Source organism: Megascapheus bottae, chromosome 28, assembly GCF_031878675.1.
Source record: "Megascapheus bottae isolate mThoBot1 chromosome 28, mThoBot2.hap1, whole genome shotgun sequence".
NCBI lineage: Eukaryota > Metazoa > Chordata > Mammalia > Rodentia > Geomyidae > Megascapheus > Megascapheus bottae.
The window spans coordinates 4,003,838-4,026,555 of NC_143536.1; the positions used below are offsets into that span (position 1 = coordinate 4,003,838).

The 22,718-nt window shown below is 49.6% G+C and overlaps 1 protein-coding gene across 1 annotated transcript; it reads right to left on the reverse strand.

Moving 5' to 3' along the window:
* Positions 1 to 4: 4 nt before the first annotated feature.
* Anapc7 (anaphase promoting complex subunit 7) lies at positions 5 to 21,199 on the reverse strand. The gene is made up of 11 exons (XM_090320035.1): positions 21,025 to 21,199; positions 17,236 to 17,422; positions 15,725 to 15,844; positions 13,092 to 13,203; positions 12,204 to 12,357; positions 9,709 to 9,851; positions 7,623 to 7,740; positions 6,514 to 6,710; positions 5,093 to 5,317; positions 3,850 to 4,000; positions 5 to 2,523 (listed from the first exon to the last, which is right to left on the reverse strand). Exons 1-11 carry the CDS (start codon positions 21,123 to 21,125, stop codon positions 2,334 to 2,336), a joined length of 1,698 nt encoding a protein of 565 aa, XP_090176161.1. The 5' UTR covers positions 21,126 to 21,199; the 3' UTR covers positions 5 to 2,333.
* Positions 21,200 to 22,718: the final 1,519 nt, after the last annotated feature.

Sequence of the window (22,718 nt, forward strand, 5' to 3'; positions counted from 1 at the left end):
GTACAAAGGAACTTCAAGTTGCTCTTCTGAGTACATCTTAGCCAGTGCCCCCATGCGGCGTGCACTTGGTGCCCAGCTACACGCTGAGAAGGGAGTCCAACTACATAGCTCAGGCTGGCCTCCAACCCTAATCCTCTTGCCTCAACCTCCCAAGTGCTGGTATCACTGGTGTGTCCCTCACTCACAGCTCCAGATTTTTTATTCTCAATTTTTAAAGTCAGGAGCGTGACCTGGCAGTAGAGTGCTGGCATAGCATGTGTGAAGCCCTGGGTTTGATTATACAGAAAAAGCAGGAAATGGAGCTGTGGCTCAAGTGGTAGAGAAACAAAAACAAGGGCAGTGCCCATGCCCTGAGTTCAAGTCCCAGTCGTAGGGCAGAGGTGTGGCTGCCACCCTCTATGGGGAGGGCCGCCCCTGGACGGCCCCGAGCACCTCGGGGCTCAGCAGGCGCATGTGTCGCCAGCAGATGGCAGGGCCCCCGCGGTGGAGGATGCCCGCCCTCACCACCCCCTGCCACAAGCTCACCTGCAGGCGAGGAGTGGAGAAGGTGGGCTCTCACGGGCGGCCTGGCAGCCCCAGGGCGCAGCTCAGGACCAGGCGGCGCAGTGACCAGCAGGCACCTTGGTCCATCTTCTCCCACCGAGCGCCAGCACTGGAGCAGGAAGTCGGCTCTGGGTGGGACCCACAGCGGCAGGCAGGCCCATCAGGCCCAACTGAACCTTGGCTGGCTGGGCTGACCAGGATGCAGCAGCCTCACTGCCATGGGCCAGCAGGGGAACCCAAGGTGACCGCACACGTAGACACTAGCAACTAGAATGACTGCTGCCCACCAAGCAGCAACCATAGAACCCGGCAGATGAGGGCACCCATGACAAGCAGGGGACAAATGGGGACAGGCTAGCAGCACAAGCCAGGGCTGCCCTTCCACCACCTGAATCACAGCTCCACTTCACAGACTGCCCGACTGGCTTTGAACCTGCATCTCCAGATCTCAGCCTCCAGAATGAATAGCTAGGATTCCAGATGAGCCACCAGGCCCACTCCTGTCACTTAACAGGCACGGCCTGTGTCATCTGCTCTGAGCTCCCTAGCCAGGTGTGCGGCCTTCACTCTAGGACCCCCCCCCCCCCCGCCTTACTGGGCCAGGTGCTGTGGTTGAGCATTCTCGCTCAAGGCTGGTCCACTTCCACGAGTCACAGCCACTTTGAGCTTTTGTGTCCACAGCTTTCCTGCCTGGATTGGCTGCAAACTGGCACCCATCACTGTCCCTAGCAGCTGGGATTACAGGCGTGAGTGAATGGCACCTGGCATGGGCTCAGGCTGCCATTTTTGCTCAGCTTTTTCAGCTCAGCTGGCACTCCACCACTTGAGCCACCCTCCAGTTCCAGCTTTTAGCTGCTTAATTGGGAGACAAGTCTCTCGGATTGCTCCATCACAGCGGACTTCGTTTCCATCCTCAGATCTCAGCCTCCCAAGTAGCTAGGCTTCCAGAGGTGTGCCACGGACTTCTTTTGAGTGAAGGCGCTGCTCTGTAGCCCGGGCGAGGCTCACTCTCAATCCTGCTCCGAGTCTCCACATGCCGGCACTCTAAGTGTGTGCTACAGCGCCCCGCTCCACTGTGTCTGGGTCAGCCAGGCTCTGCCACATGACCCACACCAGCTTCTTTTATAAATGGCCTCACATTGGTGGCTGAGCTGGCTTGGACCACAATCTTCCTTTATTGCAATGTTCTGATAGGGTTTTGCACAGGGTGGCTGAGAACCGAGATCCTCCGATTTCCTTCCCAAGTAGCTGGGATCAGAGCTATGAGCCAATGCGCCTGGCCTCTTAATTTAATGAGGACTTGGGGATGGCTGGACACCCTGGGCTACCCCAGGACAGACACTGACCTGAGACCCTGACCTCAGGGCTGAGGTGCAGAGCCAGGTCAAGTCCTGGCTGAAGTCTCTGCAGTCACCAAGACACAAGGCTGCACATGCCAGGCCGCGGGCTGCCGCGATGCGCACGCCCACGAGCGTCCAGAGGGGCTGCCCCATCGCCCACACCACGTATGGGTTTCCTGGTCAGCTGCCCAGGGCCCCACCAGTGCTTGCACCACGTCCACTTCTCAGGACAGCTCAGGCAGAGGCAAGCGCCAGCCCAGCAAACACAAAACAGGTCTGCCAGGCCACCAGGGCTGAAGGCACTGCCAGCACGGCGGGGGAAGAGCCCGCGGGGCGTGGCCTCTGCAGACTGACGGCAGCCCTGCTCAGGTGCCGCTGCTTCAGATCCACATCCACACTCGTCTCCAGCTCTTCCCATGGTCCTCTCGGGCTGGGGCCGCTGCCGCAGCCTCACTGCATGCCAAACCACTGCTCCTGGTCAGCCCACTGTGCAGCCTCGCTGTCACTACCCTCCAGCTCCCCATCCTCTCCACTCCCTTCCATGTCGTCTACGTCCTCCTCCTGCGTGGCGTCCGTGGGGCTCTCCTCCTTCTCCATCTTCTGCATCCCCTCCAGAGACTTCTGGTCATTGGGGTCCAAACTAAGGGACAACAAAACAAAGGAGAGGCCTGAGTCCACACTAGCAGCCTCAACCCCTCTGGCTGCGAGGCGGGGCCCGGAGCCCAGAGGCAAAACGGATGTCTTGCAATTTTTTTCATTGCCTTTTGACGGAACTCGAGCATGCTAGGAAAGCGCTCTACTGCGTCAGCCAAGCCCCCAATCCCCCCACCTTTTTTTTTTTTAATTTTACTTGCGTACATTAGTTATACAGAGGGACAGTTCATCCTTCCATTTCCATACTTGTTTATAACATGTTTTTTGTTTTGGGGCACCGTTCCTGAGCTGTTTTGGCCTAGGAGTGCTCTATCACTGGAGCCAGAGCTCCACTTCCTGCTTTTCTGGGGCTAATTGGAGATAAGAGCCTCACAGACGTTCCTGCCCAGCCTGGCTTTGAACTGAGATTCAGCCTCAGCCTCCTGAGTGGTTAGGATGACAGGCATGACCGCCGGCACCTGCGCAATCTTGTTTCTGAGATAGGGGTCTGTAACTTGCTCGGGTTGAGCTCATACTCCAGATCCTCCTGCCTCTGACTCGGGAGCTGGATTACAGGCATCTACCTTCATATCCAGATTGAAATTCTCAGTCTGTTTCTCTACCCATTTCTGAGGCCTTCCATACTTTCCCCCTCAACATTCCATTAGAGGAAACTACCAAAAAACACAGTGATTGATTTCTTGAGGAACAGGGTGGAGTGACGGCGTTCGAGGGCATCTGGGGTCGACTGCAGGCGTAGCGCCCGTGCGGGCTGCGCGGTGGGTCTAGGACAGGACAGCCTGGCGTCAGCGCTCAGTCATGCCGCCTGCAGGGGCTCATTTCTAGCATCTCCTTGACCACCCGGGGCTCAGCGCCCTGGCACCCCTACACAGACAGATGACCGCAAAGGCCCTGAGCACATGGGCAGCCAGCCTAGCCTGAGGACAGCGGGGCAGACCCGACACACACAGACACTGAAGACAGCCGTGTGGAGTGTGTGCACACGTGGCAGGCGGAGGGCACCGAGGTGATGGTGACAGGCGGTACACACCACACACAGCAGTGACAGAACAGCGGGCCATGTGGTGTCAGCAAGCACACGTGCGCACGCGCACACGCACACACACATACACGGGCTGATCCTAAGGGAACAGCTTTTGTTCCCTCAGTCCTGGGGTGTGAACTTAGGGACGTGTACTTCTAGGCAGGTGTTCTACCCCTTGAACCATGTCCCCGGCCACTGTGCTTGTGTGATTCTTCAAACGAGTCCTGCGTGGTTGCCAGGCCAGCTGTAAGAGGTCACGTGGCGCTCCCGGCTCCCCGCCCCGCCTACCTGAGGGCGATGCTGTACTGGTCCATGGCCTCCTGGTACTCGTTGACGGCCACAAGGAAGTCGCCAAGGATGCGGTGCAGCACGCAGTCGCTCTGGTTGGCCAGCGCACTCCTCAGCAGGGCAATGCCGTCCTCATACTTCTGCTCCCGGCCTGGGGAGAAAGGGTACCATGGCGGGCCTCCTGCTGTCTGTCCCCGTGACAGAGGGGACAACCCGGGGCCCCGCCTCCCAGGAACCACAGCCTGCCACCTCCACGATCTCCTCTCAACCACAAAGAAAAAGCCAGCTTCTATGTTATCTGCCCAGCACTGGTGACACCTGTGCTGCAGAGGGGCTCTGTTGGCAGGGAGCCATGGCCAGTGAACTCGTTTGCCCTGGCCAGAGCCACGAGCCAAACTAAACTTTTCTCTTTTTCTTCTTTTTTGGTGCTAACGCCTAAACCAACTCATTATCTGGGCAATGTGCTTTTTCCCTCAAGACTGGGGCTCTACCATACTTTCCAGCTTCTTGATGGTTAACTGGAGATCCAAGTCTCATGGACTTTCTTGCCTGGGCTGGCTTTGAACCACGATCCTCAGATCTTAGCCTCCTAAGTAGCTAAGATCATAGTCCTGAGCCAGTGGTTTCTAAGGTAAAGGTTCTTTCCCTTATAACTTAGGATACACATATAATTCTAGCTTCTCAGAAGGCTGAGATCTGACGATTGCAATTCAAAGACAACTCGAGCTGGAAAGTCTATCTTTCTAATTAACCATCAAGAAGAAGCCAGAAGTGGAGTGGTGTGGCTCAAGTAGTACAGAGCTAGTTTCGAACAGAAAATCTAAGGGATGTTATACCCAGGATTTGAGTTCAAGCCCTGGGCGCAGTGCATACGCACACGTATGTACGTATACACACACTCATACATACATGGATGGAAAGAACAATGCAAGGCTTGCGGGATATAACTCAAAACAGTTCGAACAGAAGCCAATTAGTTATATTCAGCTGACACTAGCTCAGGACAACCAAGAAACAGGTGAAAAGGGAACCAAACTGGCAGCATCCAACAGTTTTAGCTACTTGTGCCGGCGAGGCAGGCCTGGACACCGTGACGGCGCACACCTGCCTGGGCACCTCTGCAGGAAGCACATGCAAGTGCACAGAGATGAGTCTGAAAAGTAGGGGAGCATGCAGACACCACAGGTAAGTTTGGGGGACATGCATGACCCGAGTGACCCCGGGGCAGGATGGAGACACTCACTAAGCAGCTCAGCCTTCTTCACCACGGCCTTGATGTAGTCAGGCCTCTGGCTGAGGGCTTTGTCCAACAGAGTCTTGGCTTTCTCCTGAGTCACCGGGTCCTCCAGGCACACAGTGGCCAAGAGGGTCAGAGTCTGCGCATTTGCACCCAGAGTTTTGTACACATTATTAGCCATCACCATGGCTTCTCGAATACTGTTAGAGGCGAGGTAACATTCAATGAGACCTGAAAAACACGACACGAAGAAACCCAATTCCATCACCCAGTCCTCATGGCCATCGTCCCCAGCTTCGGGTGAAGAGGAAGGCTAAGCAGGCCAGGCCAGGAGCTCTCGAGAGTCACACACCCAAGAGCCCGCTCTGCAAACGCATCTGCAGCTGACGCAGGAAGCGAGACAGCCAGCAGGTATGGCAGGCCCATTACGCTCAGGAGCGGTGCCAGCCACACACTAGCCACAGCCTCTAGCTCCGAGGAGCCAGAGGGTCCCAATGAAAGCCAACGGCCTCCACGTGGCTGTCCCAGCTGAGCTGTCACTAGCTGAGCCTTGCTGTAGGAAGGTAGACTCACCTGAAGTAAGACTGGCAGCAGTGTGTGCTATTTCACACAACCGCACTGACCTGTTCCGTGGGCCCCACATGCCAAGAATAGAGACCAGAGGAAGAACTTTTTGGCACAAAGCACTCATCCAAACAGAAGAACACCCACACCCACACCCACAGCACTCCGGCAGCATTTCTCGGCATGGTCCTCCCTTCTAAGTCCTTAGGATCACAGGCGGGGAGAAGAAGGACGGGGGGCAGGGACAGTGTGCTGGACCTGCCTAGGGCCTGAACTCAGGATCTGGGCGTTGTCCCTGAGCTATCTCAAAGCTAGCATTCTACCACTTGAGCCACAGCAACACTTCTAGCTTTTTCTGTGTATGTGGTACTGAAAAAAATCAAATCCAGGGCTTTGTGCACGCTAGGCAAGCACTCTACCACTAGGCTACACTTCCAGCCCCTGAGTTTTGTTTTGTTTTACTCAGGGCTAGTGCTCTACTACTTGAGCCACAGCTCCACTTCTGGCTTTTTTGGTGGTTAAAACTGGAGATATGAGTTCCATAGTTTCTGCCTGGGCTGGAAAGTATGAGATGAAATCCAAAACATAGTGTTTCTTAAACCTTCCCTGAACATCGGCATTGCCTGAGATCCTCAGAAACTACCAGGGCACAACTGTACCCTGAGCCCTCAGGAGGCCAAGAGGGTGAACTGAAGGCCAGCCTGGACTATGCTGGAGTGACCTGGCTTCCCAAGACACACACAGCGAGAGCTGTGCAGGCCTGATGGGAATTCTTCACCTGGGCACAGAGGCTGTGGCCACCACACACAGGCGCCCGCACGCGCGCGCACACACCTGCACACACACACACGATGACCCCATACCTTCATAGCAGTCCAAGCGACATGGGGCGAGCCGTATGGCCTCCCGGAAGTGGATGATAGCCTCCTGGACTCTGCCCATGTTCCTGAGCGCCGCCCCCTTTAGCAGTAGAGCCTGCACACTGTTGCTGTTCAGCTGAATGGCCTTGGCTCCTAAGTACAGCGCCCGGGAGTAGCGCTTGCTATAGAAGCTGTGGCACCTGGGGGAGAAAAAAAAAACCAAGACCCACCGGATCACCACAGGTCATCTGAGGGAGGATATAGAGCTGAAACCTGTGTGGTAACACATATTAGGAAAATGGAGGTGAAAGGAAGGAACAGAGAAAGGCTATTCCTCCATAAAGTCGGTACCTTTGAGAATCAAGTCCAGCCTGTTCCTTCCTTTCTCCTCCATTTTCCTAACATATAATGACGAAACCTGGGAGAGGAAAAGCACCAGGAGAAACTGGGTTCCCTCTGCATAGGGGCCACTTGCCTTCTGGCCGCCTCTCCCTGAGAGTCCCTCTCTTTTCTCTCAAGCAATGCATGTCTGCTATCCCAGCACCCAGTCTGGAGCACGTAAGATCTCATTTTGAGACCCTGTCTCAACATGAAGAAAACACAACCACAGGCAGAGGCCCCTCCACACGAGCTTTGTTACAACCATGCTTATCGCATGGTTATTAATGATAAATCAACAATTTAAAAGGGGAGAGGGAATCTTGACACAGAAGGAAAAAAATGTGGAAAAGAATCTGACATTCTGCATGTAAAGGACAAGCTGAGAGACTGAAGAATTATTTGTGAAACCAAGTAACCACATGGGTTTCATTCGCTGTTCTCGAGGTGGGGAGGTAGAGAGTGAAGGGCTCTGGCAAACCAGGCAGATGCTCCACAGAGCCACTCCCACCCGTGGTCAGCAAGCTGCACCCCCGGCCCGTCACTGTCGCTAGACTCTGCGCAAGGCCAGGGTGAAGCGCAATGCATTCACTGTCCTCATCCAATGTGCCAAGAGAGCTGAGAAGGCCATTCACCACCGCCGCCAGCACCGGCTCACCCGCTGCTCTCAGACCTGCGCTTCTTGAAGAAAGCACAGGCTGGAGGCCAGATGACAAGAGGACACACAGACTTACCCAGACACCACCCAGGGCTCTGCGTGCTGGTCAGAAATATTGAAAAGGCGGCAGCCGAGGTTCTCCACATCCTCCAGCCGCCCTTCTCGCGCCAGCAGGTAGCCATATACATCCATTCCTGAAAGGACAGGTGATAAGAGGCTCTTTAACCAAGGTGTCAAGTCCTGGGGCCTCAGTAAAGGTGAGGAAGGGGAATATCCCCACACCAAGCTCCCAGTTGCTGTGATGCTATCTATCCCCAGCTGCCCCACCAGACCTGCTTCCCACTCTCCCACCAGTGACCACAAAAAGCCAGGACAGCTGGTGCATGTACGCACCCGGGATCTCAGCACATGAAGGTAGAGGCGGCAGGTTGTGAGTTTGAGGCCAGCCTAATCTACCTAGTAAGACCTTGTCAGAAAGCATTACGATAAAAAAAAAATTAATCGGAACTGGTGCTGTGGCTCAAGTGGTAGAGCACTAGCCTTGAGCTGAAGAGCTCAGGAACAACACCCAGGCCGAGTTCAAGAGCTACAACTGACCAAAAAAAAAAAAAAAAAAAAAAAAAAAGTTAAAAAGTAATCAAAGTGATCCCACCTCAAAACACAGAAAGATAAAGGACCAAGCCATCAACGGAAAGCCCGTTATTCCGGAGCTGTTTGTCCCTTCATCTCTGGCATGACAGTTATCCAAACCCAGAATAGCCCAAAAAAGGTGTGTGCGGCCTCCCAGGGGCGTGTGCGGCCTCCCAGGGGCGTGTGGAATGTGCCCCAGCACTCACTAGCAGTCTATAAAAGGGCCCATGCTTGCTGACACCCATCTTGTCACCACTGCCCCTTCCACTACCATCCTGCACAGTCCCATGAGAATTCCTCTCAAGCCAGATTATAGCCACACTTCTGGCCTCTGGACTTGGCTCTAGGCTTCTGGCTCCACACCTGCAACTACCAGCAGCCTAGTACTTCTAAAATATGATCTCCATCACCAGCTGGGACAGTGGAAAGGAGGGGCAAGCACTGGGCCAGGATCGCCTGAGCAGACCACCAACAGAGACGCACCTCCCACATCTGTCCCATGTGCCTGCCCGTTCTTTGGGTCTCCTCACGGCTCCTGCACGCGTGCTCACATGCAGGGCCAGTTTGCCTTGGAGCTGCTCCAGAGCTTCCCTTCTAAGCTGAAACCTGTTTCTGATCTGTGAACCTGCTGTCTGCTCCTAAACTCTGCTTCTACTCACCCCACCCTTCTGCAACATCCATTCCCTTATTCCTTCCCTTAACCTTTTGATCAGACTAGGGAGACAGCAAAACTTTACACCATGAAAGGACACTGAGGGTCTAAAGATGTGATCCAAATCCTTAGGCAGGCACATCGAAAAACTTCTAATTTATAAGCTATGATATCCTCCGTTTAAAAAAGAAAAAGAAAAATGTCAAAATAATGACCTTGAATTCAAGAAGAAAATACTACCCAAAATAGGATTACCCAAGCGTTAGAGACATGAGTCAGAAGTTAAAAACACATAAAAGACTATTGTACTAAATCTAATTTTTTTTTTCTTCAAAGATAGCATCAGAGCCAGGCATTGGTGGCCCCCACCTGTAATCCTAGCTACTCGGGAGCTAAAATCTGAGGATCCTGTTTTGAAATTAGCTCAGGCAGATTATGTATGAGATTTTTTTTTTTTTTGCCAGTTCTGGGACTTGACCTCAGGGCCTGAGCACTGCTCCTGAGCTTTCTCAAGGCCGGAACTCTACCACTTCAGCCACAGCACTTCTTCCGGCTTTTTCTATGTATGTGGTACTGAGGAATTGAATCCGAGGTATTCAATACACAGTAGGCAAGAATTCTACCACTAGGCCAAATTCATGGCCTCCTATCTATGAGATTCTTATTTCCACCAGCAAAATGCCAACCTGAAAATGTAGCCAAAAGTGGCCTAGCACCAGCTGTGAGTAAAGAAACCTGAGCAAAAGCTTAAGACCAATAGTCCAAGCTCTAGTACCAATACATATGCACACACACACAGACATTGATACTACATTTTCCCACTTACCTTCTCTGATTTGCACCTCCCAGCTACCCTCACCCTGGTCCAAGAACTACTTACCTTTTATCAGATAAGGATCCAACATCTGAGCTTGCTCAAACTTGAGGACAGAGTTTTTGTTGTCTCCAGCTCTGAAGTATAGATCTGCCAAGCTTCCCAGTAGGTCCACGTTATCTCGCAATAGAGACTTCTTCTCCAGTGAACTGAAATGATATATAGTAAACCTTCAAAATGGTTGCAAATTTAGGGCATATAGTTTTCTATATGACTTTTCTTATGAAAAATTTTAAATGAACTGTGTACACTCCATTTGTTTATTCAGAGCTTATATTTTTAAGTCATATAGGATAGGAAAGAAAATATACACAATGAAACAGATGTTGCTCACTAGCTATAAACAAAAGATATGAAATGACATTTACAGCCACTTCCCATCCAACTGGAGGACTGCACAGTACCAAGACCAATCCTATTCTCTCCTCCCTGAGCTTTACCTTCACAGACAGTGAAGTTCAGTGTCAAGGACACAGCGCCCTGGCTTCTGGGGTGACAAAGGGGGCAGCACCCATCACAGCAGCCTGCTCATTGAGGCTGACTGCACATAAGACAGGTGAACTCAGTGCAGCCTTACATCTGCACAGGTTTCTAAGAAAGATGACCACATTTGAGATCATTACATTAAGAGAACCAAAGCCCCAGGAAATGGAAAGACATCACATGCTCATGGATAGAATCAACATTGTGAAAATGGCCAGACTGCCACAAGTGATATACAATTTCAATGCAATCCCCATCAAAATCCCAAGGACATTCTTTACTGAAACTGAGGACATAAACCAAAGGTTCATATGGAATAACAAAAGACCTAGAATAGCCAAAGCAACTCCAGGCAAAAAGAGCAATACAGGTGGTATTACAATACCAGACTTTAAATTCTACTACAGAACCATAGTAATAAAAACAGCATGGTACTGATATAAAAAATAAATCAGAAGATCAATGGAACAGAATAGAAGATCCAGAAATGAAACCACATACTTATAGTCAACTTATATTCGACAAAGGAGCCAGATATACAGTGGAATAAACATAGCCTCTTCAATTATTAGTGCTGGGAAAACTGGGCAGTCAAATGCAGAAAACTAAAAATCGATCCCAGCCTGTCGTCATGCATGAGCATTAACTCAAAATGGACAAGACCCCGATATCAGACCTGAAACTCTGAAACTGCTATACAACAGAACAGTAAAGATGGAACTCATAGGCATAGGCAAAAACTTCTTGACCAGAGTCCCAGGGTCACAACAGACTGGAGAAAGACTCAAAAAATGAGACTATCTAAAAATAAAAAGTTTCTGCACAAAGACATAGCTACTAAAGTAGAAAGCCAACCAACTGGGAAATGATATTTATCAACAAGACAGACAAATGTTTAATATGTAATATCTACAGGGAACTCAAGAAACGAATCCTCCCCAAACCCAAGAAACCAATCACTAAATGGGCAAAGGAAATAAAGAGAGACTTACCAGAGGAAGAGGTAAAAATAGCAAAGAAACATAAGAAAATGCTTATTGTCCATGGTAAATGGAAATGCCAAAAAAATAAGTAAATAAATAAAAACCCTAAGATACCACCTTACCCCAATCAGAATAGCCAATATTCTGAACTCAACAACAAATGCTGGAGGGGATGTTGAGAAAGAGGAACCCTACTGCACTGCTGGTGAGAATGTAAACTAGTACAGCCACTCTGAAAGGCAGTTGGGAGGTTTCTCAAAATACTAAAAACAGACCTTCCCTTCAATCCAGCCATACCACTCCTAGGCATCTACCCTGAGCGTCATAACCCAGGATCTCATAAGGACACCTACACAGCCATGTTCACCTCTGCTCTATTCACTATAGCCAAGTGCCCCACTACAGATGAATGGATACAAAAATGTGGTACATGTATACAATGGAATTCTACATAGCCACCAGACAAGTTAAAATAATAAATAATGGCATTCACTGGGAAGTGGATGAAACTAGAGCAAACCACGTTGAGTGAGATAAGCCAAGACCAAAAGAACAAAAAGCACACACAGTCTCCTTGATATGTGGATATTAGAACTAAACAGTACAAGAGCAATGACTCAATATCCGGGTACTCAAGGTTATTGAAACGGTCTTGGAGATATAAATATAACTACATAGTTAAAAACCTATGATGGGATACTCTATTCTATTACACATATTATATAGATGGATATGTATCTATAACATACAAACTCTAGCTTAATTTTAATTATGTTTTAAAATGTATGTGCCATTGACTGCATATAGAGATCCTATTCTTGAATCCTTGTTTAAGCTTGATATTTGAAATATGATGCAAAAAAATTAGTGTTAATAAAATCTTTTAATAATAATTAAAAAAAAAAAAAACAAAACCTGGCTGCAGCACCAGGAAATCTAATTCTCTTTGCTAATGCCAATGCCACTTACTAATATAGGCACAGGAGCCCAGACAGGAGGGACCTCAGTTCACTGAGTTCCTGCCATGGCACTCACCAGATGGTATTGATAGCTCGTGAGTTGTCACCGGTGTGCACAAAGGCATACGCTTTGATCCACACAGACAGCCAGTCCAGGTTAGGCACCGTCTGGATCACATTCATGGTCATGGATGCCACCTCAGCCCCTTTTACTGAAAGGGACAACAGACCTAGCCCAACAAAAAGTGGGAGAAAGATAGTGAGGCAGAGCACGCTCGCCCACAATGCAGGCTCCTGAGCAATCCCATCCTTATGCTAAGCATCAAAGGACAGAAAGAGCACATGTTCTTTGTGGTGTTAGGAATTGGGCGCCTTGAGTATGCTAAACACACTACCACTGAGCTACACCCGAGCCCTGGACAACCATAATACAATATTTTCTTGACTGAATGTGTGACAATGCAGGGAACTTTTTCTTTTGTGCTCTACTTCAAGTTTGAACTCAGGGCTTCATGCTTGCTTAAGCAGATGGCATTTCAGTGTTGGAGTCATACCTTCAGCCCAGCAGGGAATTTAAAAATAAAAAGCTAGAAATGGGCCCCATGTGGTAGAGCACGACCCTTGAGTAAAAAAACTCAGAGACAGCACCCAAGCCCTGAGTTCAAGCACCAGGATCAGAAGAAAACAAAGTCCTAATCTAATCCATAATTGAGAAGTGCCATCTTCAACAACACACAGGGGAAGTGGGCACTGGTAGCTCACACCTGTAATCCTAGCTATTCAGCCAGGCAGGAATGACCATGAGACTCATCTCCAATTAAATACCAGAAACCAAAAGTAGAATTGGGCTCCAAATGGTAGAGTGCTAGCCTCAAGCACAAGAGCTCAAGACAGCACCCAGGACTGGAACCAACAAAAACCAAAAACCAAAAAATACAGTGGGACAAAACAACACGAGCTTTACCTAGAATGGCATCCAGTGCCAGCGGGCACTGACGCAGTACCTCCTTGTAACTGGTGACTGAAGGGCGCTCCTGACCAGCCTTCTTGTACAAGTTTGCCAGCATCATGTTTATCTGTATGAGCACAAACAAAAACAGAGCAACTAGTGCTATCTACAAAGGAAAATAGCTCACCAGGAAAATGCTGCTTTTTATTACTGGGAAATCTACCCACAATCCTGTGCCACTGAAGAAAGATCAACCCCATTTTTCAAACAAAGAAGAAATTACTGCAATCTTTGTTGTTCTGGTCCTCTCATCCCAAAGAGGGAAAGTTCATTATCCTCTTTCTCCCTCAACTGCATTTCAGTAGTATCGGGACCAAGATGCTGTTCATTTGGAGAATGTTCTAGAGTTCCAGTTATTTAACCTTAAGAAGATGAGCTACTCTAGAAGCACTCAAGTTGATGTCTTGTAAACTCAACTAATATTGTGGCAAAAAAAAGTGTGAAAAACTCCCAAAATAGTTGGCCAAGAAGGTTCAGATCTTCCTTCCCCAAAGGGAACAGCTATCTTAAAAAATAATGCTTCCGGGGCCGGGAGTTTGTCCTAGTGGTAGAGTGCTTGCCTGGCATGCACGAAGACCCGGGTTTGATTCCTCAGTACTACATACATAGCAAAAAGCTGGAAGTGGTGCTCAAGTGGTAGAGCGCTAGCCTTGAGAAAGTCCAAGGACAGTGCTCAAGCCCTGAGCCCAAGCCCAGGACTGGTAAAACAATCAAACCATCAAAAAAAAAAACACCCAAAAACTAGAAGTGGCAGGGGCAGGGCAGTAGACTTGAGCTGAAGACCTCAGGGACAATGCCCAGGCCCAGAATTCAAGCTTCACAACCAACAACAACAAAAAAAAAACTAAGGGGGTTGAGGGAGGGAAATGGGGACAAAAACATAAGGGGTATACATGTGTGAGAAGTAATGCACCTACTATCTGGTGAATGTAAATGTAACCCCACTATACATTACCCCACAATACAAAATTTAAAAATTAAAATAAAAAAAAAAACAAGCCGGGGCCAGGAGTTTGGCCTAGTGGTAGAGTGCTTGCCTAGCAAGCATGAAGACCCAGGTTTGATTCCTCTGTACCCACATACATAGAAAAAGCCAGAAGTGGTGCTGTGGCTCAAGTGGTAGAGCTCTAGCCTTGAGGAAAGCCCAAAGACAATGCTCAGGCCCTTAGTTCAAGCCCCAAGACTGGTAAAAAAAAAAAAAAAAACCAGAAAAAGAAATAAGCCAGATATGGTGGCTCACTTCTAGCTACTTAGGAGGGCTGAGATCTGAGGATCAAGGTTCAAAGACAGCCCTGGCACAAAAGGACCTGAGACTCTTATCTGCAATTAACCTCTAGAAAAAGTAAGTGGGGTTGTGGCGCAAGGGTAAGGCTGTAGTCTTGAGTTGGAGAGCTTAGGGATAATGCCCAGGCCCAAAGGCAGGGCAATAAGCTTTGAGCTGAAGAGCTCAGGAACAGCGACTAGGCAGAGTTCAAGCCTCCCGACCCACAAATACATACATACATACATACATACATACATACATACATACATACAATTTAAAAAAACAACTATAAGTTCACTCAAGAAAATCTATGTGCCACATAACATAGAAATTACATTCTCCGTTACATGTAGGAACTATCTTAGTCTTCAAACACAGAAAACGGGCCTAAGGTAGTTAAACTTCCTTATTGTTAAACTCAAGGTACATAAAGGTTTTTTTTTTTTCAGTCCGGCTTGATGGCTCATGACTATAATCCTAGCTACTCAGGAGACTGCGATCTGCGAATCACAGTTCAAAGCTAGGGCACCTTGAGACTCATCTCCAGTTAAGCACTAGAAAACCAGAAGTGGGGTTAAGGCTCAAGGGGTAGAGTGGTAGTCTTGAGCTGAAGATCTCAGGGACAGTGACCAGGCCCAGAGTTCAAGCCCCAGAACCAAAAAAAAGTTTTTTCAGTGAAACAAGGAGAGCAGGTGCCATGAGAGTGGGTGACAGAATACTAAATACTGACATGACTTCAATTCTAAGAGGAAGAACTCTCAGTGTTCTTCCAAACTAGTATTTTTTTTTAAATTTTTTTTCATTTGGGGGGTATAGCTCAGTACTAGAGTGCTTACCTAGAATGTATAAGGTTATGGATTTAATCTCTACTACAGAAGGAAACAAAAAAAGGTATTTTTGCATATATGAACTTTAGGTTCTAAAAGTCAAATATACTAATATCCTGATTTTTAAAGATGCTCTAAGTACAAACTGAAGACGCCCTATCTGATGTATGCCAGTTAGATGTACGCCTGTACTGTAATATGCTGCCAATGCCAGCATAATCCACTCCACAAGTGAGCAAGTCCAAAGTGTAGTCCTGATTATGTATAACAATCATTCCATTATTAAACAAGTGTTTTGCCAATCGTTACTCCCTATAGCGACAAACAGCCAAGACTAAGCTCTTGCAGCATTGTCCAACTATCATTCTGAACACCACTCCATTAGCAGAAAAGAGAATGCGGGTCATGAAGAAACATTCATACTTCTTAATGTATCTACCAAACACAGAAACAGGCTTGAGCAGGCTAAGAAGGAAAACATGTAACCAACAACTTACTTTGGGAGTTCTTTGCCGCGAAGGGATCCCATCAAGTATAGCGATGGCATCTTTATCTTGTTTCAGCATTGTGTAACATTCAGCCATTTTGTATTTCACTTCAATTTCAGATGGAAGACACTAAGAGATGAGAAAACAAATACAACTACTAAATATGATCTCAAAGTCAAGTACAGTAGCTCAAGACTATAACCCCGGCTGGGAGGCAAAGATTAAGGGGCTGCAAGTTCAAAGCCAGCCTGATAATGTCTGTGGGATTAGATGGATAACTCTACTTATCCAGAAGACTACCATCAGGAAGATGGTGGTTCAGGCTCACACAGAATAGCCTGGGTGTCCACCTCCAAAATAACTACACACCTGCCTAGGAAGTTCAAGGTCCTCCACACAATTTCCAGCACCATCTCTTCCCCTGAAAACAGTCTTACCAGGGGCCAATGGCTCACACCTGTCATCCTAGCTACTCAAGGAGGCTAAGTTCTGAGGATCATGGTTCAAAGCCAGCCCAAACAGGAAGTGCACAAGACTTTTATCTCTCCCTGGAAATGAAGCTGCACCTCTAGTGGCAGAGTATTAGCTTTGAGGATAAAAGCTCAGGACAGTGCATGGTCCAGGACTGGAAGGAAAAAAAATCTCAAGCTCATCAACCCATAAAGCAGCAAACAAAAAATATGGCATATCTATACAATGCAATATTATTTGGCAGTAAGAAGGAATGAAGAATTGAGACATGTTTTTGTTTTTTGGCTGGTTATAGGGCTTGAAGTGTGTGCCTGGATGCTGTCCCTGAGCTCACCAGCTCAAGAGTGCTCTATCACGTTGAGCCATAGTGCCACTTCTGATTTTCTGGTGGTTATTTCAAGATAAGAGTCTCTCGAGGCTGGGAGTTTGGCCTAGTGGTAGAGTGCTTGCCTAGCATGCACAAGGACCCAGGTTCAATTCCTTGGTACCACATACATAGAAAAAAGGCAGAAATGGTGCTGAGGCTCAAGTGGTAGAGTTCTAACCTTGAGAAAGTCCAAGGACAGTGCTCAGGCCCTGAGCTCAAGCCCACGACTGGCCAAAAAAAAAAAAAAAAAAAAAAAGTCTCTCTCGAATTTTCCTGCTCAGGCTGGCTTTGAACCACAATCCTCAGATCTCAGCCTCCTGAGTAGCTAGGATTACAGGAATGAGCCACCAGTGCTAGGCTCTGAGCCACATTTTAAAAAGATCAAACAGCTGGCAGTGGCTCACGCCTGTAATCCTAGCTACTCAGGAGGCTGAGATCTGAGGATCAAGGTTCAAAGCCAGCCCGTGCACAAAAGGACCTGAGACTCTTATCTCCAATTAACCTCTATAAAACAGGAAGTAGGGCTTGGCTCAGGGTACGGCGGTAGCCTTGTGCTGAAGAAGTCAGGGACAGCACCCAGGCTGAGTTCAAGCCCCATGACCCACCCTACCCCCCCAAAAAAAAGATCAGACAGCACCAAACATACAAAATTATTTTAGTCACTCTCATTCTATTTGATTACCTGGCTTTGTGGTGTAGATGCTGAGTTTCCAGTTGAAGGCCTTACTTTTGAAGTTTTACTTAGGGCTTTCTTCTGCTGCAGAGCCATGGTGTACTTGCTCACAGCATTCCGATATTCTTTGTCATGAAAGAGAGAATCTGCATGGTATACCAAGAGCTGGAACTTCTGTGATGGAGAGAGTAACTCTCTAGAAACAAAGAAAATGAACTCATATCTTAAGTGTTCACACAGGCCCAGCACACAAAGATAGTCAACACCACTTAAGCCCCAGTCACTAAAATGAGAGGCACCACTCCATGCAACATGTGTCAACTCATCTAGGATAGTACTTTATACAATCAAATGCTTTTTTAAATGTACAAGCAATAATGATACATATACACCAGATCCAATAATATGTCCATTAACACATCTATTCCTTCGATTTCTTTTTTGTTGTTGTAGGGCTTGAATCCGGGGCCTGAGTATTGTCCCTGTGCCTCTTTGTGCTCAAAACTAGCACTCTACCACTTGAGCCACAGCTCCACTTTCAGTTTTTGAATGGTTAACTGGAGATTAAGAGTCTTACAGAGACTTTTCTGCTCAAGCTGGCTTCAAACCTTGATCTGAGGATCTTGGCCTCCTGAGAAGCAAGGATTACAGGCATGAGACACTGCCCCCCTGCTCCTCCTATTTTTTAATCCTAGTCCGTAACCACTATTTTGTTTTGTTTTGCCAGTGCTGGGGCTTAAACTTAGGACCTGGGCACCTATCCTTGGGCTTTTTCAAGGCTAGCACTCTACTCCTTGAGCCACAGCACCATTTCTAGCTTTTTCTGTGTATGTGGTACCGAGGAATTGAACCCGTGGTTTTGTGCATGCTAAGTAAGTACTCTACCAGTAGAGCAAACTCCTGGACCTTGTCTTTTTTTATGTTTTGTTTGTGCAGTTCAGGGGACTCAATTTAGGGCCTGAGCACTATCCTTGGTACCAAGGAGTTGAACCTAAGTCTTCATGCATGCTAGGCAAGCAATCTACCACTAAGCCAAACTCCCAGCCTTTTGACTCTTGTTTAGTTTTTGCTTTTGGTGCTGAACTCAAGACCTGGGTTCTGTCTTTGAGGGGTTTTTTTTTTTGCTCAAGGATACTGCTCTACCACTTAAGCCACAGCTCCACTTCTGATTTTTTTCTTTCTTTTTTTTTGAGGGTCATGGGGCTTGAACTCTGGACCTGGGAGCTGTTCCTGAGCTCTTCAGTTCAAGGCTATCATTCTACCTTTGAGCCACAGCCCCACTTCTCATTTTCTAGTGATTAATTGGAGATAAGAATCTCACCCTGTTGTTTTTTTTTGGGGGGGGGGGGAAGGAGTCAGTCATGGGACTTGAACTCTGGGCCAGGGCGCTGTTCCTGAGTTCTTCAGCTCAAGGCTACCACCCTACCCCTTGAACCACAGCACCATTTCCAGTTTTCTGGTGGTTAACTGAAGATAACAGTCTCAAGGACTTTAGTGCCCGGGTTGGTTTGGAACAGCAATTCTCAGATCTCAGCCACTCTGAGTAGCTAGGATTACAGGTATGAGCCACCTCGCCCAGCTAAGTCTCACGATCTTTAGTACCCAGGCTGGCTTTGAAACAAGATTCTCAGATCTCAGTCTTTTGAGTAGCTAAGATTACAGACACGAGCAATTGTGCCTGGCTCCACTTCTGACTTTCTGATGGTTAATTGGAGACAAGAGTCTCATGGACATTCCTGTCTTGGGTGGCTACAAACTTTGATCTTCAGATCTCAACCTCCTGAGGTAGCTAGGATTATAGACATGAGTCACCAGCACCTGACTTCAGTATCAAATTTTAAGGGTAATATTGACAAAAGAGCGCAGTCCAGACTTAACACAAAGATGGCTTGAAGGCTTGGGAAAGAAACTTTACTTCCCTCCTCACATAAATAAAAATGGATATGGACCAGCATATGCTAGAATGCATTCAAGCCTTGAATTTGATTCCCAGCACACTGTAAGAAAAAGGCTAGAAGAAAGGTAAGGAGAAGGAGATTTAAAAAGGGAAGGGAAGGGAAGGGATGGGAAAGTGGAGGAGGGCAGAATAAATGCTGGATAAAAAGTTGCAAAAGGAACTAACTGCTGGGGGCCTGGCTCAGTGGTTGTGTGTCTATATGCCTGAGGTCCTGAGTTTGAGATCCAGCACCCCAACATACAATAAAGAAGACGGAAAAACAAGGTTCAGAGAAATGAAAGGTATAGTTGATATGACTTGATATCTCTTTCAACTCTTGAGATTCTGCAGAAATAAGCCATTAGATACTTCAATTTAAAAACGTTATTTTTAGCCCAGCACAACGCCTCCTGAAGCTAAGAAACTGCCAACTAAACTAATATGAAGGATGGACTGGCTAAAATTAGTCTAGGCAGACATCAAACGGTAACATCTTAAAGCAGCAAGAAAGATGACTAGCCCACCAATCCCCAGCTATGGAAAACATGCTTTGACAAATGACTTGGTACCAGGTGAGAGCTGGAGAATCAACAGACTGCTGCCAGAGACCAGCACTTCTCACACTCCACTCCCTGAAGATGCTCCATGCCTCCTCTTTCCTAGTGAGGCCCAAGCACACTAAATGGGGAATGGCACCTCATCAACCTCTCCTGAGACCTGCTCCAGAGCTGCCCAACACCAGTGGACGCAGAGATTTCACAGCCATGCCAGCAGACTGTGCTGGGATGGAATGGAGTTCCTTCCAAGACAGAAGACCAGAGTCCGAGACAGAGTCCAGACCGTGGTCCCCACTTCCACATAAAGGTCCCTCAGCCACCTCAGACTTAAGAATGTATTAAGGCATGAGCACCTGTCACACCACAAGTGTCTCCAGCAGGTGACACACCCATAAACCTAGAGAATCCTTAGACTCTTATTAACCAGGAAGATTCTGGCGTTAAGTGGACCCGAGCCAACCTGGTGAGTGAGTGGTGGGAGGGACCTGGCCCTCCGGGCAGGACGCCGTCGCCAGGGAGACTCCAAGGTCCCCGCCACGTCCAGGCATCTGGAGGAAGTGGCACGTGCCCACAGCCTCGGCCCCACACGGCTCTCCGTGCCCCAGGCCGCTTGCCAAGACCTCTGCCTCGGCCTCCCCGCCGCTGCCCCCGGCCATGGCCCCGGCCTCCACACGGCTGCCCCCGGCCCCGGCCTCCACACGGCTGCCCCCGGCCACGGCCCCGGCCTCCACACGGCTGCCCCCGGCCACGGCCCCGGCCTCCACACGGCTGCCCCCGGCCCCGGCCTCCACACGGCTGCCCCCGGCCACGGCCCCGGCCTCCACACGGCTGCCCCCGGCCACGGCCCCGGCCTCCACACGGCTGCCCCCGGCCACGGCCTCCACACGGCTGCCCCCGGCCACGGCCCCGGCCTCCACACGGCTGCCCCCGGCCCCGGCCTCCACACCGCTGCCCCCGGCCACGGCCTCCACACCGCTGCCCCGGGCCACGGCCCCGGCCTCCACACCGCTGCCCCCGGCCACGGCCTCCACACCGCTGCCCCCGGCCACGGCCCCGGCCTCCACACCGCTGCCCCCGGCCACGGCCTCCACACCGCTGCCCCCGGCCACGGCCTCCACACCGCTGCCCCCGGCCACGGCCCCGGCCTCCACACCGCTGCCCCCGGCCACGGCCTCCACACCGCTGCCCCCGGCCACGGCCCCGGCCTCCACACCGCTGCCCCCGGCCACGGCCCCGGCCTCCACACCGCTGCCCCCGGCCACGGCCTCCACACCGCTGCCCCCGGCCGCTCCCGCCTCCACTCACGGGTTGTTGTTGCTCATTGTAAGCAACAAGCTGCTGAGGAGCCGCACGTTGGAGTGCAGCCCCGCGGCCGCCATGTCCCGCACGTGGTCTATCACGCTCATGCTGCGCGGCGAGCGCGGGCCGTCGGCGACGGGTGCGGCACGGAAGGCGGGAGGAGAACCTCCGGGAAGACCCACAATGGCGGCGGCGCGGGGCCCGTCGGGTCCACACGTGGCGCCGCCCCCAAGGGCGCGGGTGGCTTCCGCAGTGCCTGAGCGCTGCGGAAATGACGTCTGCGTCCACGCGCGGCACGCTGCCTTGAGAGCCTGCCATGGGAAAAAGGACGTCCACGTGGGGCCGGGCTAGCAACCTACCACTTACTACAGTACATAGAAATGGCTTAGGAACACACTCACAATGGAAACCAAACATTTAATTCAGGCGCCAAGGACAGACCTGACAGTTGGTCGCTCACGCATGCGTGGAGGCGGAGGCGCCACGCCCCCTCCCGCGCGGGGTGTGTGCGTGCGTCTGTCTGTCTGTCTGTCTGTCTGTCTGTCTGTCTGTCTGTCTGTCTGTCTGTCTGTCTGTCTGTCTGTCTGTTTAACTTTGGGACCTCCACTTATGGAGAAAACGAACCCTGATGGGATTCCCTCCACGCCTGTCACCCGACCAAACTGGACGGTGGGAGGCAGGGCTTTCACTAGAGCAACGGGAACAGAGGCTAGGCCCGAGCATGCGCAGACATCCACAATAGCCAGCTTTTATCTCACATGGGTAACGTTTTTAAACAGCTTTAGCCATGGGCCAGGAGTGTGACCTAGTGGTAGAGCGCTTGCCTAGCATGCACGAAGACCCAGGTTCGAGTCCTCAGCACCACATACATAGGAAAAAGCTGGAAGTGGTGCTGAGGCTCAAGTGGTAGAGCTCTAGCCTTGAGAAAGTCCAAGGACAGTGCTCAGGCCCTGAGCTCAAGCCCAGGACTGGCCAAAAAAAAGGAAGAAGGCTGAGGTCTGAGGATCTGCTTCAAAGCCAGCCCAGGCAAACAAACCTGAGAAACTTTCCTTCAATAAAACTCCAAAGAATCAGAAGTACTCAGGGCTAGGTGCTGTCCTTTGAGCTTTTTTTGCTCAAGGATAAAGAGCCACATCTCTGCTGTTTTTGTTGTTTTGTTTTTGGTGGTTAACTGGAGATAGGAGTCTCAAGGAGGCCAGGTGCCTGTGGCTCACGCCTGTAATCCTAGCTACTCAGGAGGCTGAGATCTGAGAATCGCGGCTCAAAGTTCAGTCCAAGCCACAAACATCATGAGACTCTTACCTCCAATTAACCACCAGAAAACTGGAAATGTAGTTCAAGTAGTAGAGCACTGGCCTTGAGCTGAAGTGCTCAGGGACAGGTCCAGAGTTCAAGGCTCCTGACTGACAAAAACAAACTGGAAATGAGTCTTATGCCCCTTCCTGCCTTGGCTGGCTTCATGTGACCCTTTGATCTCAGCCTCCTAAGGAGCTAGGACTACAGGCCTGAGTCACTGGCATCTAACAATAGTATACCAACAGTGGCATGCATAACATTAAACTTGAACACACACAAGAGAAATGGTTGTTCTTTACTTCTTTGTAGAGCCTTCTTCTTCTTCTTCTTTTTGTCGGTCATGGGGCTTGAACTCTGGGCCTGGATGCTGTCCCTGAGCTCTTTAGCTCAAGGTTACGGCCCTA